General features: G+C 35.7%; 1 protein-coding gene across 1 annotated transcript in view; it reads left to right on the forward strand.

Annotated features, from left to right (window-relative positions):
- ERBB4 (erb-b2 receptor tyrosine kinase 4) overlaps positions 1-18,432 on the forward strand; it is a gene marked incomplete at its 5' end in the record, with an annotated part of 720,994 nt that overhangs the window by 451,174 nt on the left and 251,388 nt on the right. The window contains 3 exons of the mRNA XM_023510372.1: positions 4,500-4,654; positions 12,290-12,334; positions 12,456-12,530. Of these exons, the coding sequence (XP_023366140.1) occupies positions 4,500-4,654; positions 12,290-12,334; positions 12,456-12,530 (275 nt within the window). The remainder of the gene's footprint in view (positions 1-4,499; positions 4,655-12,289; positions 12,335-12,455; positions 12,531-18,432) is intronic.

Genomic DNA, 18,432 nt, shown 5'->3' on the forward strand with positions numbered 1-18,432 from the left:
GTTTTATAGATATTTTCCCATTGAGGAGATAAGCTCAGTAATATTAAATAAATTACTTAGTGTACCAGAGCGATAGAGTCACAGTTTTAGCATCCTGTCTCAGGATGCGTCAGTCCCACATTCTTTCTGTTGATCACACTGCCTTCTGTTCCACAATTATGCAAGTGAATAACTTGCTTATTAATTTCTCCCAATGTATAGATTTTTGCAGCACATTTGTGCATTCATTTGTTCCTCAAGAAATTTGGGACAGCTTACAAAAATATATGTTTAACAAAACCCTAAAAGTCAATGTTCTTATGATTTTCAAAATGATTTAATAACTAAGAAAGAGTGAAAATTAGATTTTTAAGTAAGACATGTTTATCCTGAAATGACAGAATTTGTTAGGTCAGATTATTAAGATTATTGCCCAGCACTTAACTTACAACATAGATTAGAGAAGGCAGTAATAGGTCTAAGAAACAGAAGGTTTTGTGAGGCTGAAGAAGGTATGTGTGGGAGATCAGAGTACAGAATCAAGAATATTTAAGTGATCAGTGGTCTTTGAAATGCCACGCAGCTAATAACACAGTGTCTTTTAGTTATGGTCTCTGGAAAACACATGGCTGAGCTCAAACTGTGGGCCAAACTCTGCTCCCTAGGGTGTGGCTTCCTTTCAGCCTTTGCCATTCATACCAGGTATTCACCTGTTTCTGGGTCCATATGTTAATTATCACGACTAGAGTCAGAGGTGGTTTAGTGTGCCATGTAACAAGCTGGTATCACTTAGAGTGTCCAAGAGATTCTGTAAGCTTCTCTTTGAGACTGACACTGTGTCAGAATAGAGGAAGAAATCATTGAAGAAGCTAAACCCCACTCCTGGCGTTATGATTTATTCTGTTGAAATCACGTTTCTGACCTCTTTCTCCAATGATAATAATTGATAGATATTTGTGCTTACCAAGCACTACCACACCTAAAGTATGTGATCACTTTTCCCCTTCAAAATATAAGAAATTGAGCCTATAATGATTAGAAAGTTACTCCAAACTAGCAAGTCAGTAGGCTATGGAGTTGCAAGTCAACTATAGAAGTTCTAACTCCCTGTTTATCACACTTTTCAATTCACATTTTTCCCCCAGGCAAGGATAAAATGCTTTCGGGAATATGACAGCTATATGTAAAATGGGATAATATCCTACGTAAGTAAGACAGAAATCTAGAGAGGGGTAGTTTTGAAATAAAGGAAGATCTCTGCTTTAATATCCTCACCTGTCTACACTTGGCCTTATTTTATTTCATTTATTTCTTAGAATTTCTTCCTTTCTGCCTTAGTTTCATTTCTTCTGTATAGTCCTGTTGAGAAAAATAAGGGAGGAAATGTGAGAATTAGAGGGAAACCAGGCAAAGTTGCAGGCAGCCAAACTACCAGTCTTGGAAGAAAAGAAACAAGAGAAACTTACTTTTAAAATAGATTTTTCTAAAAGCTAAAGGAGCTGTTAAGGTTGGGTTAATGAAGATTATGCTGCCATAACAACCCCAATATTACAGTGGCTTACAGAAATGTCTAAGTCTTTCATGGAATGTAGCCTGCAAGTCAGAGGAGGTGAGGCAGCTCCCCTTCCTACGGTGCCCTCGTTTCCAGGGTGCTTTCAATTGTGGACACCTGTGTTTCTACATGTGGTTTCTGAATCATGGCAACAGAGAGAGCAGGCTAGAGAGTTCAGCACTGGTCACCTCAGACATCACCTCTAATTATATTTCATTGTCCCAATTAAGCCACACCTCATCTCTAGTGGCAGGGAAATTACAATCTGTGGCTGGAAGTAAAAGAGAAATCGGCTCCTGGTAAGTCCTAGCTTTGCCTCTTGTAGTAGCTTCCACAGAAAAACATCAGTTACCACTGAGGAAAAACCGTGATGTTTCTATCAGGAGGTTGCCTGTCCGTTGGTTATAGTGTTGAATCCAGAAGTGGCTTAGAAAAAGAGTATTGCCTTCACCTCTGTTTTCTGTTATTGTGTTTATCAATGTTTATTGTACCTGGGTTCTTAAAAACTTTGTGAATACAGTAAGAGAAGAATAAGCATCTCACACACACGCATATTTCTCTACTCTTCATTATGGAAACGAGATGACTACATTTCTTTTATCTTTCTATTTTTGAGATTTGTCAGGACATTTTTGTAACCTAGAACATTAGGTTTCCTATCATGATAATAACAATCAAATACAGCAATGCACCCCCTAAATGATGGCGTTCCCATAAAATTATAATGCTGTATTTTTATTGCACTTTTCTGTGTCCAGATATGTTTAGATGCATGGGTGCTTCCTGTAGTATGCAGACAGTGACATGCGATATAGATGTGTAGCCGAGGAGCAACAAGCTTTCCATGTGACTGTGTGTGTGATAAGTTGAACCACGTGGGTTTTTGTAAGCACACGTGTGATGTGCATGGACAGTGATGAAATCGCCTCATGGTGTACGTCTCATGACACAGCCCTGTCATCATGGGATACGTAGCAGTGGTTAAGAGATGCTTACAAAGCAAAGAAGGACAAAAATAATTTATCTTATGGCCTTATGCTTAAAGATGAAATATGGATTTAATTTTAGTTGAATGACTTTGCATCTTTTGATTTCACCTGGGCGTTATTTTGTATGACAAGATCTTGCGAGAAAAAGAATTTCTCTTTCTAATTTGGACTCTAATGGCCTCATTTTCCTGTAGTTCACTTTAGTCTGTGTTCAGCAAGAAGCCCTTCCCGTGTCTCGGGTCTTGTACAGTAAGTCATGCCACTGAGCAGACTTGCACAGTAACCGACTCTGTATTATAGACATTATTACCTGCCTAAGTACCCAGGAGCAGGTGTTAAAATTGGAAGCTGTGGAGTGATCTTTTTTTGAGAGGAAATAAGAAGTTACCATTAGCAGACTCCTCAGATAGGGTAGGGATTAGGTTTTAGAGGCTTACTTTTAAAATTTTTATTTTATTTTATTTTTTTTGCTGAGACTCACACCAAGATAGTGAAATAGCGTAGCCTGACTAAACCGCACCACTCTCAGGATTTCTAGAAATCTCTTCCTCATTGGTTTTTCTTCCAGATACCATCATTCTTCATTAGCAGCCTTCAATTTCTAATTTTTAAAATATATTTCTTGATATCCGGATGCCTAATATAACCGATTTCTAAGGCATGTCTGCTTTTGGATTAACCTTTATGTAGGGATGTGAGGCCTTCTCCTTATCTCCACCGTGCCACCTGATAAACTCTTGGTACCCCACGTTGTTGTAACTATAAACTTGGTAGAATTGCCTCCCCATATACATATTCTGTCTTATCTTTTTCTTTAATGTGAACCGTAATGATTGTGGAATCTTGTGGACACAAGCATAAGTTAGGGAGAAATGAGTCAGGGGAAGAAGTTCTATGCTTAAAAAGGAGAATTGAAAATAAATTTCTCATAGAGAATAATCAGAGCAGATGAATGTGTGAGAACATGGACACCTCTTAGGAAAAATAGCATTTCATCAAGCTGATCTAAATTTTCTTTGATCTAAGGCTATCCTGATGATCTCCTGCATGTTTACCATCTACCACACCAGATCCAGCTTTTATTTTGCAAAATTTTTAGATGTTTAATATTGTTTTTTAAAGTTAATTTTTTAGTGATTTTTAAGTATATTTCATACTATTGCTTATTGACATTGCAATAATAGTTAATGTATATTATAAACATAAACATATAGTTAGTAATATTTAAATTTTTCATGTTCTTTATATTACCTTTATCCTTGGATTAGTTTCTTTATGAAGTTTTTATTTATATAAATTTGTTTACCAGAATGTGCCTTTCTCTGGTTCTCAGTATTGTTCAGTGATGTACTACCGTTCCTATAAATAGATATTACATGATTTTAGCGTCACCATCAGCTGATTTGTGACAAAGAATAACTTAGAATTATTTTGATTTGTTTAAACTGCCTAATCCCAGATAATTTAATCAAATACAGTTTAAAATTCATCTTATAAATAAAGTCATGGTACAACCAAGGAAAATTTCCATCCCACTTTTATATGAAATCCAGTCTTACTTATTTCTGTTGTATCCTTTCTCTCATTTACTCTTTACTCGGGATTCACATATTCCCAATGGGATCTCTGTTATTAACAAATATTTCTTGCACGGTAATATCACTAGAAATAAATCATAAAAAGGATATACTGAGGTTCTTTTGACAAAGTCATTGACGATTTTTTCTGATCTAATTAAAGTACATCAGAGGCATAACATAGAAATCAGTTGACTCAGGAACTGCTGTCAAAAGCTGAATTGGAAGACTCTCCTTAACACTGTTTGTGCGACCATAGCTATCTGCATTTGTGCTGCCAAGAAGGTCCTCCCATTCCCTAGATTCCCATCACTGAAGCCTCGGTAACTGAAACATCTGAACATATTCCAGAGAAAATGGCACCCACTTTCTTCTCCATTTTTTGCTTTTTTTCCATTTCAGGGACCTGACAACTGTACAAAGTGTTCTCATTTTAAGGATGGCCCAAACTGTGTGGAAAAATGTCCAGATGGCTTACAGGGGGCAAACAGTTTCATTTTCAAGTACGCCGATCAGGATCGAGAGTGCCACCCGTGCCATCCAAACTGCACCCAGGGGTAAGCATCCTTGCTGGGCAGGGACTCAGCCTTGTGTGTGGTGTTAGCCAGAAGATACACAGGTGTGTCTTTATCTCTGACACTGTCTCCTGAATGAGGACCATTCGCATACAACTCCATTTGTCTTTATATTTAATATGTTGTTTTTAAAAGAAATCCTCGGAGAATGAGTTCAGGAATCAGATTTGTACCCTCCGATACACATCTGCTTAACATTTGTGTCTCCCACTGCCTTGACACCTTCATGAGGGTGGTGACATGCAGCATAGAACATCTTCCAAATTGTAATGGAAATTCAGGATACCAGAAAAGACAAAGCAGTCGTCATACTTTAGATATTCGTGTTTATTAAATCCTCCATAGAGGTGTTTTATTTCTGTTTCTTTGTTGTCACAATCAGCTTCAAGTGAGGATATCTCTCTGTGGCAGATTCTACCTTCAATGAGTCCTTCAAGAAAACAAAGAATGAAGGGAGAGCTGGCGGAAATAAAAGGGGCACTAGAGATAGGTACATTAATAACTATTTGTATTAACCTGGAGGGAGCTGGAACACGTTCTTCTTAGTAAAATATCACAATGGAGAAGCGAGATTCCAATGGACTTAACTCTAATACTATCTAATACACACCCACATAAGAGAAAAATTAAAATCAAGTGAAGGTGGGGGTGAGGAAGGGGATGCGTGTGCTCCCACTTAATGATCTCAATTTTAGGGTGTATGACACACCTCTTGGGGACTGGACACAGTTACAAGAGGGACTCTACCTAACAAATGCAAGCACTATAAGCTATTTTTTTGTATCTTCGATTAACCTGAAACAATAAAAAAAGGAAGAAAAATATTTCGTAAAGTTTGAAAATTTGCAAACACCTCACTGCCCCTTTCCCATACCTCTTTCACGTATGATGGGTATGGTAAGATCAACGAAACAATCAATACTTAATAAAGCAGAACCTTAATTTAAAAAATTAATAAAATAAAATAACTAGTATATTTTGCAATAGTGACTTTGTCACAGGTTACCTGATAGCCTGGAATTTCTGTGACTGATATAAGATAGTTCAAAGATGGGTAAATACTTTACTGTTTTCAAAGGAATACTCTGTGCAAAGCATAATAATTAGACTAAGCATGATATCGACAGTATTCACATAATGACACGTTCCAGAAAGAAGAAAAACACTGAATTGTAAAAGAAACGTTAGAAAACTAATAACTTCCAACAACTCTTTCTTAAAAGATAAAAAGAAAATCGGTTTCAGTAAGGATTTTTCTTTTTCTTCCCTCCAGAAAGTGTATAATTTTAGGACTGAGAGCAGTTTCACTTAGTCTGCCTTCTTCCTGTCCATAAAACCTCTTCTCCATCGTGAGTGCCCGCAGGCATGTGCGCGTAGACGCACAGGCACACACACTCCTTGTTGAGGATCATCTTGGGTACTTTATATCTGGCAGGAAAGTATAAGATTCCATAAAGAGATTTTCTGCCATATTAAGGGCCGACTGTTAGGGGATATTGAATAAGTTAAGCCAGCAACATCATTTCCTGCCAAGAAAACATCAATTTGCAGATGCTGCTACCATTTCCTGCAGGTCAAAAGATCGGCTTAAGTCACTCTGTGAAGTGGCAGATCCTCAAAAGGTGAAGTAATGCTCTGCCATTCAAATTGCGATTCAGCTTGGAAGCGCCAACAGCCAATTCATTGGTTTACACATAAGCGCATAGGTTGAGGATACTAAAATAGTCACATGGATACTTTGCTTCAAGGAAACTAGAAGTAATAAACTGCTCCCCTTGTGAGTTTTTGGCACACTCGAGTTGAGAGTATTCTATGAAAAAAAAAAAACAACTGGTACTGCTGAGCAGAAGAGAGAGGCAGCCACGGAAAGAGAAAACTTTGCCTGCTAAAATCATCCACAAGAGGATTTTATTGTTTTGCAGTTAAAATTAAACCAGTAAATTATTCAATATAATGTTGATATCAACATCTGTTGCCATTCAAAATGAGACCTTTTTCTGTTTTTGCAAATCTAATTACAACGAAGTCATCAGGGAAATGAAAGTGAGATCGCAGAGCCACAGTCTGGATGTGTGGCTGGTGTGTCTTCCTCTCAGGCCTTTTCAATCTTGATTATATGATTTAAAAAAAACATACATGATGGGGAGAAGTAATACCAGGAAGCAACGAAGGCAGATCCATTTACCAAAGCCGCAAAATCTGGATTTCAGTTAAAAGGGAGGATGAAGGTTTAATAAGGAACAAATCTCATCAGACCATTTGGAAACTTCGAGTAAATAAAAAAAAAAAAAAGGTGATTTTAGCAACTTACGGCTGCAGAATTATGGTGAGAAAGAATTTGAATATGAACCCCCCTCCCCCAGTATTTTCCCAGGGTAAATGTATTTATTCTCTGACGACTGACTTGATTCCTAAGGATTTGCTTTTATTTAGCCTTCTGCTGTCCTTTCTCTAATAGCTTCCTTATCATCAGGTTCACTCATTTCATTAAAGTTACTTTCCAGTAGTGAAATTCCTAAATTGTAAATCCACATATACATTTTATTGCTGTGGGACCATTGTGCTTTGAGATGCATTACTAAAGTGATGAGGGATGACTGATGCAGTCAGTCCCATCTTTACAAATTGTGCATGTAGAGATACGTATCAGAGGGGCAGTGAGAATAATGGGTTGAGTAACCATTTTTATTCCTTTGTTTTTTCCCCCCCGAGACAGAGTTTCACTCTGTTACCCAGGCTGGAGTGCCGTTGTATCATTTGGACAGAAGTGATCCTCCTGCCTAAGCCTCCTGAATAGCTGGAGGTTATTCTACAGGCACCTGCCACAATGCCTCGATAATTTTTCTGTTTTTAGCAGAGATGAGGTCTTACTCTTGCTCAGGCTGGTCTTGAATTCCTGGGCTCACATAATCCACCTGCCTTGGCCTCCCACAGTGCTAGGATTACTGGTGCGAGCCACTGGGCCAGCTGACTAATTTTATTTTCAAACACATATTAATAACTGACCTATCAGTATGTCCGAGTTCACCAGGCCAGCTGCACTTTGGAAAAAAAAAAATGCACTTTTCTTAACATGCCAATATTATGTCAGATACTTCAAGAACCAAGTTAATGGAAATAGTCTTACAAGTCACATTATTTTTAGAAATAATGTTCTTACTTTGAATACTCTTTAATGATTTTCTGAAAATAAAATTATCTATATAATACCTTAAAAACGGTGCTTTTACTACTCTAAAAGTACATTGAACGTACTGGCTCTAACAGGTTCCTCAGTTACATTTAGAATAGATTATCCATTCAGGCCCTATCAGAAGATTCTCACTAATATCCCTGGAGGAAAAAACAATAACAACCTCGCCTCTTCTTGTCTTGACTTAGACGACTCTTATTTTAGCAGCTCTTTCTCCTTGCGTTCATTCTTCAACTTTGCTGAACTGGATACCTGCTCGGCACCCACTACAGGGACAGGAGAAGACGTGAGCAAGAGGCCCAACTTCTGAAAACTCACAGTCCAGGGAATCTACATTCTTTCATTTATATCCTCTATTAGACGCCAGACCCTTCTCCATAGCATTTTGAACTGATGAACAAGAATTAAACATTGGGGAATTATGTTAATATTTGAAATTTCCAAGCTAGAAATTTTAAAGGAAGACTTGTCCACTAAACTTAGCCTATAATTACGTGCTGGTGAGGGTAAGATTTATAGTTCCCTCACCTACATAATTTGATTCCATGCTAATTTAATGTTAATTTAATTTTGGTTTTGTTTCAACCGAACATACACTTTAGACTTAGATTGGAAAGTTTATCTCATGGGTAATCTTTTTAAAAAACTCATTACATGTTCTTGTTAATACCAGAATCATAATTTCATATTCTTAAATTTCACATCTGCCTATCAGTCCTTTTACATTTAGAGAGTGAACACATTTCCACTGATGGCAAGAAAAGGACTGCTTATGGATATACCAAGTTTATAATCTTTAAACTGAAAATTTTAAACATTTTCTCTATTTCCATTTAAAATTTTTATCCAAATATTTAATTATGTTGATTGTATGGGAACGTCCAAGTACTTATAAGTTACACACCAACAAATATTAAATACACTTCAAGATTCACAACTCCAGAAATTGTTTTGGAGGGTGTTAATTAGCTATATGATGGTTTGTTTTACTGATCTTTCTGTGAGTATACTTTGGAACACCAATTTTTTGAGAATTGTGTTATTCCACATCTAGATTGAATTGCTTATTTTTGCTTTTGACCTCTTAAAAGTTTAATGTTTCTCTTATTCTATGATTTTGCTGAATGGATGTAAACCACACATGCTAATTATCGGTTATCTAAAGCACAAAGGGTTGAAGTGTAATGGACATCATTAGGTACACGTGACTTGTATTTAGAGAGAAAAAGGGGCCACTTCAGTCAATCTCTCATTCTTATTCTTTCATTGGTTCCATTCTCAGTTTAAAAACATGTTTAAAATTCAAATAACCTGCACAAGCCTCTCAACAACGTTTCTTGGCCCTACATCCTCTCCCCCAATCTCTCCTCTCCATTTCCTGTTGCCTCTATTTTCCTATCTCCAATTTCCTTCTCAACTCACAGAAACCTAAATCCCAGGACCATGGCACATGACAAGTAAAATTATCTCGGGAATTCTTATTACACTTCTCTGCATTTCACACTGATTATCACTCCCTTTTTCTTGAACTGCTTTTCTGATTTGGCTTCCGTGACACTGGAGTTAATTGGTTTTACTCAATTATGTTTTCCTGTGCTTCTGTTAGTAGTGCGAGGAGCCTGACCTGTCTCCCATGTTACTGGAGTTTCTGGATTCCAATCTTCTGCCTGTCCTTTTCTCACTCATCTTGTTCTGTCACATACACACTTCAACTTTCCCCTACACAGTATTTCAAACCTGATGGTTGTACTCGTGTCTTCTTTCCTTCATTAGTGACAGATTCCTCTTCCCGACTGCTGAGAGACATTTCTACTGTACATAGGACAGCCCCACTCACTCTAGAATCACACACATGGAATTATCCACTCCTGCCCTAATGCATGCACAAAGAAACATTTTCTTCCTCTTCAGTTCTCTCAGAAATGGTACCACTATTCCCAAAGCTAGGGATGTAAATTGTTCTTAACTTGGATCCATGTCTTTCATTAAAATCGGCCAATTTAATGTTTTTTGCACCCACACCTTTTGAGGAGTTTCTTGGACTCCTCACCTTTGCCACCTTCCCAGTTACCATTTCCCTCGGTTAGACCATAATCTCTTAGGTAGATACAAATAGTGTTTGTGGCTGTAGAAGTCTACCTAGCTCCCGGCTGACTGGCGTCCACAGGGCATTTAGAATACAAATCTAGCAATCTCACTCTTTCCTTAAAACCCTACAGTGATTTTATATCGGCTGATACTAAGCCAATGGTTATCAAAATCTGCCTTCCACCTACTGCTCTCGTTCCTTTTTTCCCTCTCCATGTCATCTCATATTTTGTTCTACAACTATGAAGAATTATTAATAGTTGTTTGTATACATTATACACTTTGTCCGGTCTGTGTCTTTGCTCCTGCTGTTTCTTACCCCTCAGAACTTCCCACCACTCCAACTGCAGCTCTCAGCCTCTTACATTCTTCAGGACCATGACCTTCTGGGACTGGACTTGGTGTCCCTCCACCACACTCCCCTAAAACATGTTTTCATGCCTCTTATTAATTTATCACATTATGCAATACATATCTGTTTGTGCATCTGTCTCCTTCATTAAATTCTGAATTCATTGAAAATTAGAAAAGCGTCTAATTCATCTTTTTTTCTCCCTCCAGCTCCTAGAACAGTAAGAACGGTTAGCAGGCGTGTATGTAACACAGTTTTGTTTTGTTTTTTAATGGATGAGAATATTTTCATTATTTACACTTTCCCCTCAAGTTGAAATTTAATTTTGAATATTTTTTATCTTTCAAGGGTTATTATAAAGACAGATTGCAAACAAACTACAGCTTTTTAGATTCTTCCTTGGAAATAAAAAGTATACTATTAATTTTATAAAATGACAATACTGTATAAAAAAGCATTTTGAAGAAGATATAATAGGAAAAATACGTTCTTCAGAACAGAATAAAAAGAAGACTACGTAAGACAATTCAGAAACTTTTAATAGTTGATTTTCCATTTTTAGAAATGGTTTTGATTATGGACTTTGCATAATATCAAGTCAATGTTTCATATTCTCAGTATTTCCCATTTCCTTGTTTTTCCCCAAGACTTTGATCACAGGTGTATTTCCAGTATTTTTGTAGGTTAAAATTTGTCTATGCTGCTCAAGACAAATCCTCCAAACAAAAATAAGTGAATCTTCTCGTTGGTAGGAATATTCTAACTGATCTGGATGAAGTAGAGAGATAGTGACTAATTGTTATTATAGGCAAGTTGTATTAGTTCACCAATGTTTAGACTTACCTAAAAATATAATGGACATTCTAGCCTTATATATGAGCACCTTTTTACCTTATGTAATGATCTTAACTTCAGCTCCTGTTTTGGTTTTGAAAATTAAGAGTTTGGAGAAAATATATAATCTTTATTAGTAGCCAAATTAGGCAGTTCTTGAAATAATAGCTATAGAAGGAATCTCTCTAATGCCCTGGAGCTATATCTATCTTTGATGGGAGAAAAGGCAAAGAAAAAATTCAAGTACATTGGAAGATGAAAGCAATAATACTTCTATATAATTCAAAATGAAATTCTTGGGACTGAACATTAGAATTCTGTGTACTTACATAATTCCATTTAAAGGTTAATCTCACTGTATTCTTTAGTTACCTGAGTCTCAATTTATTCATTTCCTTTAAGAGTATTTATTTATTTATTATCATTTAAGTTCATTATTATGGCAGGTTAAAACCTTGTTTTTGTTTGCATGTTACAGCACTACTATTTTAAAAGAGAGCATCAAGGTAAACGCAGCCTGGTGAAGCCAGTTAATTTACTTTTAAAATAAATTCATGTTTAAAGATAAGTATATCTTAAGGAAAGGCAAAACCAAGGACCAGAATAATGTGATTATATAAAGTCTCTATGAAAATAGCATTAAAGTACGTTAATTCATTTTCTGCCAAAATAAATCTTTAATGAGCTTTAAGCATCAGGTTATTATATTAGACTGAATTGCTCCTATTTCCTTTTTTATTGATTTTGTTTTTTACTTGAATGTAAGGCCTTTTGGGAGAAACCATATACATGAGAACAATTATAGTTATTAAAATATCAAGTTATTCATCAAGGCATATAATCATGAATGATGCAAATGAATTGCAAGTATTCTAAGGGAGCTGTGTGTGTTTGGAAGTTATCCACAGAACCAGGGTAAAATTTCCTCCGCTGTGGACGTGTTTCTTTGCATTTCACTTGGGTGTTAATTGCAATTCATTTCTGTGTATCCATCAAGCAATAATCTTCTTGCTGGCTTAAAATTCATGGTGTTCCAAAAATTGTCTAATAATTATCATTTGACACAGTTGGTATTTATTTTTACTGATTTTTTTTTAAGTGACTAATTTTTCCTTCCTTGTATTTTTTTTTAAATTTACATCTTCTGCAGGTGCATAGGCTCAAGTATTGAAGACTGCATCGGCCTGATGGATAGGTACTTGGTGTGCTTGCTTCCCATGTCCTTCCTCCGAGGCTCCATGTGTGAGCACTGGTGCATGTGTGTGCATGTCACTGTGGATGGAGAATGATGTTTTCTGTTCTGTAATTGCCTGCAGGTGTAACGGTCCCACTAGTCATGACTGCATTTACTACCCATGGACGGGCCATTCCACTTTACCACAACATGCTAGGTAACATCTACCATGTTTCCATTTTGTCACTCAAATCCTTTCACAGTTATCATGGATAAAATGTACTAACCAGTTGGGTTAAATGTGTAATACAGGGTGTCCATAAAATTCCTGTGCAGTTTACGAAGTTAAATTTTTTTTTAATTGCATGTGAACTTTATGTCCACCCTGCATAGTAAGTTAGAAGTTTTGAAAGAAAAGAAAACATTTGTCTTTTCAAGACGCCTTTCTTACTTATCTGTCCTTCATTCATTATGATTTCACAGCCCTAATTAGTGATGCCATTGATTTTTAGTTTCATATAATGTACACGGGATTTTGAATTATTAATGTGGAGCTCAAAATGTTTTGGTTCTTAATTCCCCAGATGATTGCAAAGAGAAGTATTTTTAAGGGTGGAATTTACAGAAGTTGATCTGTGTTTGAAAATGTTTAGTATTTGATTCAGTTTCCAATTTTATAGTATTTCAAACTGGTTGGTATATTCCCTAACTGGTTGGTATATTTCCTAAGTGGTAACATGAGTTACCATAGGCTAAAGGCAATATAGAAAATATTTTGTGCAGGTAAAGGTGTAACTTGGTATTAAATATAAAATATATTACTTGTTTTTGCACAAAACCTCTGCGCTACTGTTTATAGTGGCTTTGATCATAATCACCAGAAGCTAGAAAGCACTGAAATGTCCTTCCATGGTGGCATCTAAATGCATTGTTACGCTACTGAGCAATGAAAAAGAACAAGCTGCTCATGTTGCTCATGTACCAGCAACGTAGATGGATCTTAAATATATTGCCCTAAATGAAAGAAGCCAGATGCAATGGACTATCTACTCTACCATTCTATTCATATAGCATTCTGAAAAGGCAGAACTATAGAGTCTAAAAAATCCGTGTTGCCAGAGGCTGGAGGTTGGGGGATGAATTTGGCTACAGAAGGGCAAGAGAGATTTAGAAGGACTCATGAAATGATTCTGTCTTGATTGTCAGAGGCTGCACAAATGCACGTCCTTATCAAAAATTATAAAAGTATACGTGTTACTGTGTATAAATGACAACCTAATATTATGGGTTGAGGGTGAGTGAAGGGCACACTTACAGCATTGACTTAAATGTAAAAATGCAAATTGTATAAATAAAATGCGTATATCCCTGTAATACTCTGAAATAAATAATGTAAAAATTATACCTCAATAAACCTGACTTTTCAAACATCTTCTAAAACATTTCCTACATAGCAAAGTAACTTTAAAATGTAATGTGAAATATCATTAACTTTCCTTGTGAAACATACAGTTGCATTCTTTTGGAAGAGAGAAAGTAGTGTTAAGTATAATTACCAAAATGAGAATTTGGATGAAGTATTGCCTTCTGAAGTAAGCTTTTGTATTAAAATATACATAGTGTAAAGGTACCCAAAACATAATTGTGTAAAGCTTAGTGAATTTCCCAGAATGAAACATTTGTGTAACCATTAGCCAGATCAAGAAACAAAATGTTAACAGAAGAGCAAAAGCCTCACTGTATGCCCTTCCAATGAGAATTACTGTCCTAAATGTTAACACCAAAGACAGGTTGCCTGGCGTTTAAGTTTACATAAATTTAGTCATATGCCATGAGCTCTGGAGGCTCGTGCCTGTAATCCCAGCACTTTGGAAGGCCAAGGTGGGAAAATGATGAAGGCCAGGAATTTGAGACAAGCCTGGACAACATAGTAAGACCCCATCTCTACATAAACTAAAAAGGAAAAAAAAATTAGTTAGACATGGTGTTGCCTCCTGTAGTCCCAGATACTCAGGAGTTTGAGGTTGGAGGATCACTTGAGCCTAGGAGTTCAAGGTGATTGCCATTGCACTTCAACCTGGGCAACATTGCAAGACTCTGTCTCTAAATTAAAAACTAATAATAATTCAAACAATAAGTCATAAAGTTTCTATTCTGTGCACCTGGCTTCTTTTGCTAAATATATTTATGAGATTCACCTATGTCACTGAATGTAGACTTAATTTCTTAATTCGTATTTTATTGTATTTAAATGTTTTTCAATAGTCATATAAGTGATATTCCATCTTAATAAAATGTTTTTAATGAAATAGATAACTAAATTAATAAAGTATTTTTAATGAAAAAAATAGAGAAACTAAATTATAAAAGAAGTAAAAGAAGTATGTGCTAGATTTAATGGATTTATACAGCAGTGGCACTTTGACACTGGGTGAAATCAAGACAAGCTAATGTAGTTGTTTAGAGTAAGGTTAAAATTGTGAAAAAATGAGAGGTGGTGGAGAGAGAATGAATGAGAAAGTTCAAGGCCTAAAGTGCGATTTTATAAGCCAAGATTCATATTGGGCTGTTCCTATATTTGTGAAATACTTTTCCCCTTAAGATCTTAGTCAAGTCACTACACTATCACTTTGAAGAAGATTTTTCATGTTTGTTTTAATAATTTTCTTATAATCATTCCAATGGACTAGTTAGAATAGTATGGTGAAGTGTGCTGTCTTTGGAATCAGATTTTCTGAGTTCAAAGCCAGGCTGTCATGTTTTGAAATGAGACCGTGGGTAAATTTATTTATTAAGTTCACCTTCTTTGTGTATAAAATGGGAATATAACTGTATTCATAAATTGATTGTAAAGATGGAAGATGTCCTTAGAAGAGCGTTTGGTTCATAGAACAGTGTTTCGCTCATAGAATAATAATGTTATTATTTATTCTCTATGTGTCAAGAATTCTCAAACCTTGGGACTGGGAGAACATGTCTCTCAGAGAGAGGAGACAAGTCTCTGTGGTCATCCAGCGAGCTTTCCTATGTACCTCCAGGCCTCTTGATGAGCTCCTTAAAGAAAGAGAGGGAAATTCTCTCGCTTTACCTTGAGACTCTCAATCATAACGAGGGGCATTGGTACTGATGGCTGTAAATCATCGGCTGGTATTTAGAGACAGAGAAAAGTTTAAAATGATGAAGACAGATCACTCGTGGTTTTTAATGTTTCTAACTGAGATTATATGATGCAAAATCATAGTGTATCTTATTATTGAATTAATATTTTCAACATTTATACAAAAGCATTATTGTAATTTTCAATCTTTCATACCTTCTAGTACTCTGACTAAACTGCCTAATTCAGATTAGCCTTGTCATAAATAGGTGACCATCACCTGCTATTGTTTATAGATAATATAGTCATTATTAGATTGTCATTCCCTAGAAACACTGCCTGTAGCCCATCGTACAGAGCAAGTGTTCGTGACTGTGAATGCCTGAGTTTAAATATTGGTTCTACCATGTTTCTTATCTGTAAAATGGACATGATAATCATAATGTTTACACTGAGAATTCTTATGCCTCGTAAGACTGGTATGGGAGTGAAATGAGAACATTCCCATGAGCCATCCTGTATATGTTTGTGGATAGTAGATATTACTCTCATTGAAATATTGGCATAGTCATCTCTGAAATACTCATGAAAGTAGAAATTTACATATTAGCAGAGAATAAATACAGTAAGTCATCCTTATGGAACTGAGATACCAAAATTTCTGAGGGTTTAAGCATTTGAATTTTGTATCCTTCTGAGCACAATGATTTCAAAGAAAATTGGTAGCAGATAGCCTATCGTTGCTTTCAGAGAACTATTGGGATCTTTAACACATGTTTTGAACTTAAATATAAAGCAACATGATTCTATTTTTCAATCGTACTGACTTGTCAGAATTAATTGACTTGTCAGAGGTGTTTATAAGGCAATTTGAAGTTTACATGAAGGATAGGATTTAGCCTGGATGTTTTAGAAAAGTGTTTATATCCATGGAACATTTTGACACAAAGTGGGTGAGAAGGGCGGGTAACAAGTACCTCTTTTTCTTGGTCCTTAATATTGTGGTAAATGCTTACCTCTCTCGGAGGGGATGGCTGTACGTTTCACTGAAAACTCCCTTTAAATTTCACCATATAACGCTCTGCCAATAGATTAAAGTGAATTTTACATAATGAGAGGACAAAAACACAATTGAAAATAATTGATTTGAGTTTCATATACCATATTTCCACTAGAAGATGATCCAAATGCCTCATTCTCTTTTAGTCACAGAAAATTGCTAGAGCAAGTCAATGTGGCCATTTAAAAATATGTGGAGTTCCTACTCCCTACTGCCCCATTACGCTGTATTCTGTCTCCTAAACCAGCAGGAAAAAAGATGGAAGATTTAAATGAAAACAGGTGAAATGTTTCCAATCTTGATCGACTTTCATTTTCTAAGCAATGTTATTCTTTCCCAAGCCTGTGATTTGTGAATTGGTTTTCCACACTCCATTTACCTTACAGGCTGCTGCTGGAATTTCTTCCAGAAAGATTGGATAGGATAGAATAGAATTTTTTTTTTTTTTTTTACCTTTAGTTCCCTGGCTATGTTATTGCTAATGAAACAATACTTGATATTTTAGAACCTCTCCCTACTTTTCTTATCTGAATTAAATGCCTTAAAAATAATGCTTTTGATAGTTTCTCTTTCCGTCAAAAATTCTATGAGAATATGTTCAGAAGGATTTGTCTTATTCTTTGTACATTATTTATTCTAGCTTGCACATATTGTTTTCATATAGGAAATGTTAGGATTCTTTTCTGTTTTAGATTATTTGTCAGAAATATATCTGAAGTTTTTTTCGATCCTAAACTGTTATTTTTAAAGAGCCTAAATATGCTAATCTCAATAAATAAAGGCTCTATTGGCAAATCATTTATGTTAGTTAGCTGTACAAAATGTAAAATGACTAGCAGTTCTTTTTAAGTTTGGGAGAGAAATTATGAAAACTAGTAGCTATCTGATCAAGTGTTTTGATCTGGCTATTTGCTCAATGTTAACTACTTGAAGTGCTTCACAGTATTAAATGAAGTAATTGAACTCAGTTTAATTCTCTAAATCTCACACGGGCAGCAATTTGAAACGTTTTATATTCTTGTCACATTTTACTGCTGGTGTCACACTTTTACTCTATAATGGTTATTACCTAAGAGGTCACATAACGGTTATGCAACTTTAGCAGCATAACCCATGTGATATATGAGAGAGATGATGTGATATTCCTGGCGCCTCTTTCTCAAGCAAGTGATTTTTTTCTTTGTTTTGCCCCCAAGGAACTTAGTTCATAACTTTTGTCCAAATCAAATGGTCAGAATCGCCCTTAGATGGTTACCTCAGTTGACTGGCAGTTGTATTATGATCCCTAAGCCCCATAAATAAAAGTACACAGCCTTTTTATTATCAGTCTATCCTCAGTCCACCATATTCCACATATTAAATTTACTTCTGAATTAGAGAGAATTTGAAGAGGTGAAAGAGAATATGTGAATCTCTTCTTTTCCAGTTTATCCCACACTTCCCACCCTCAAAATATGCAATTATCAGGAAATTACAAGAAAAAAGTAGACCATCTCTGCTAAGTTTTTGTTAATTACTGTTCATGTAGTTCAAGGGCAGTAACAAATTACAAGCTTGCATGAGTGGCTTTTACACTAAAAGCAAAATGCTCATATATTGATCCTAGAAATATTAATATCATATTCAAACTTGGGTGGAGAAGAATTCAAAAGATTCAAAAAAGGGTGGAGAAGAATCCACCCTTAGGATTGCAAGTCAAAGTTTTCAAGAGCTTTGTCTTCATGGCTATGATAGGACATGTAAAGATGGCATTATTCAATTGGAGAGATGTTGGTTATCCTAGTTTAGGGTCAAAGCAAAAAATGTAATGGGTGAACTATTTTGAATGCTTAACTTACCTTCTTTCCCAAGAACATATTTTTATGGCATTGAAATTAAATTTTATAATTATTAATATATGATCTTTAAAGTTGTTAAGTTTGCCTATATAGCCTATTATCTCAAAATACTTGAAATCATAGA

This window comes from Otolemur garnettii, unplaced genomic scaffold (genome assembly GCF_000181295.1).
Source record: "Otolemur garnettii isolate 467f Iridium unplaced genomic scaffold, OtoGar3 scaffold00013, whole genome shotgun sequence".
NCBI classification, from domain to species: Eukaryota; Metazoa; Chordata; class Mammalia; order Primates; family Galagidae; genus Otolemur; species Otolemur garnettii.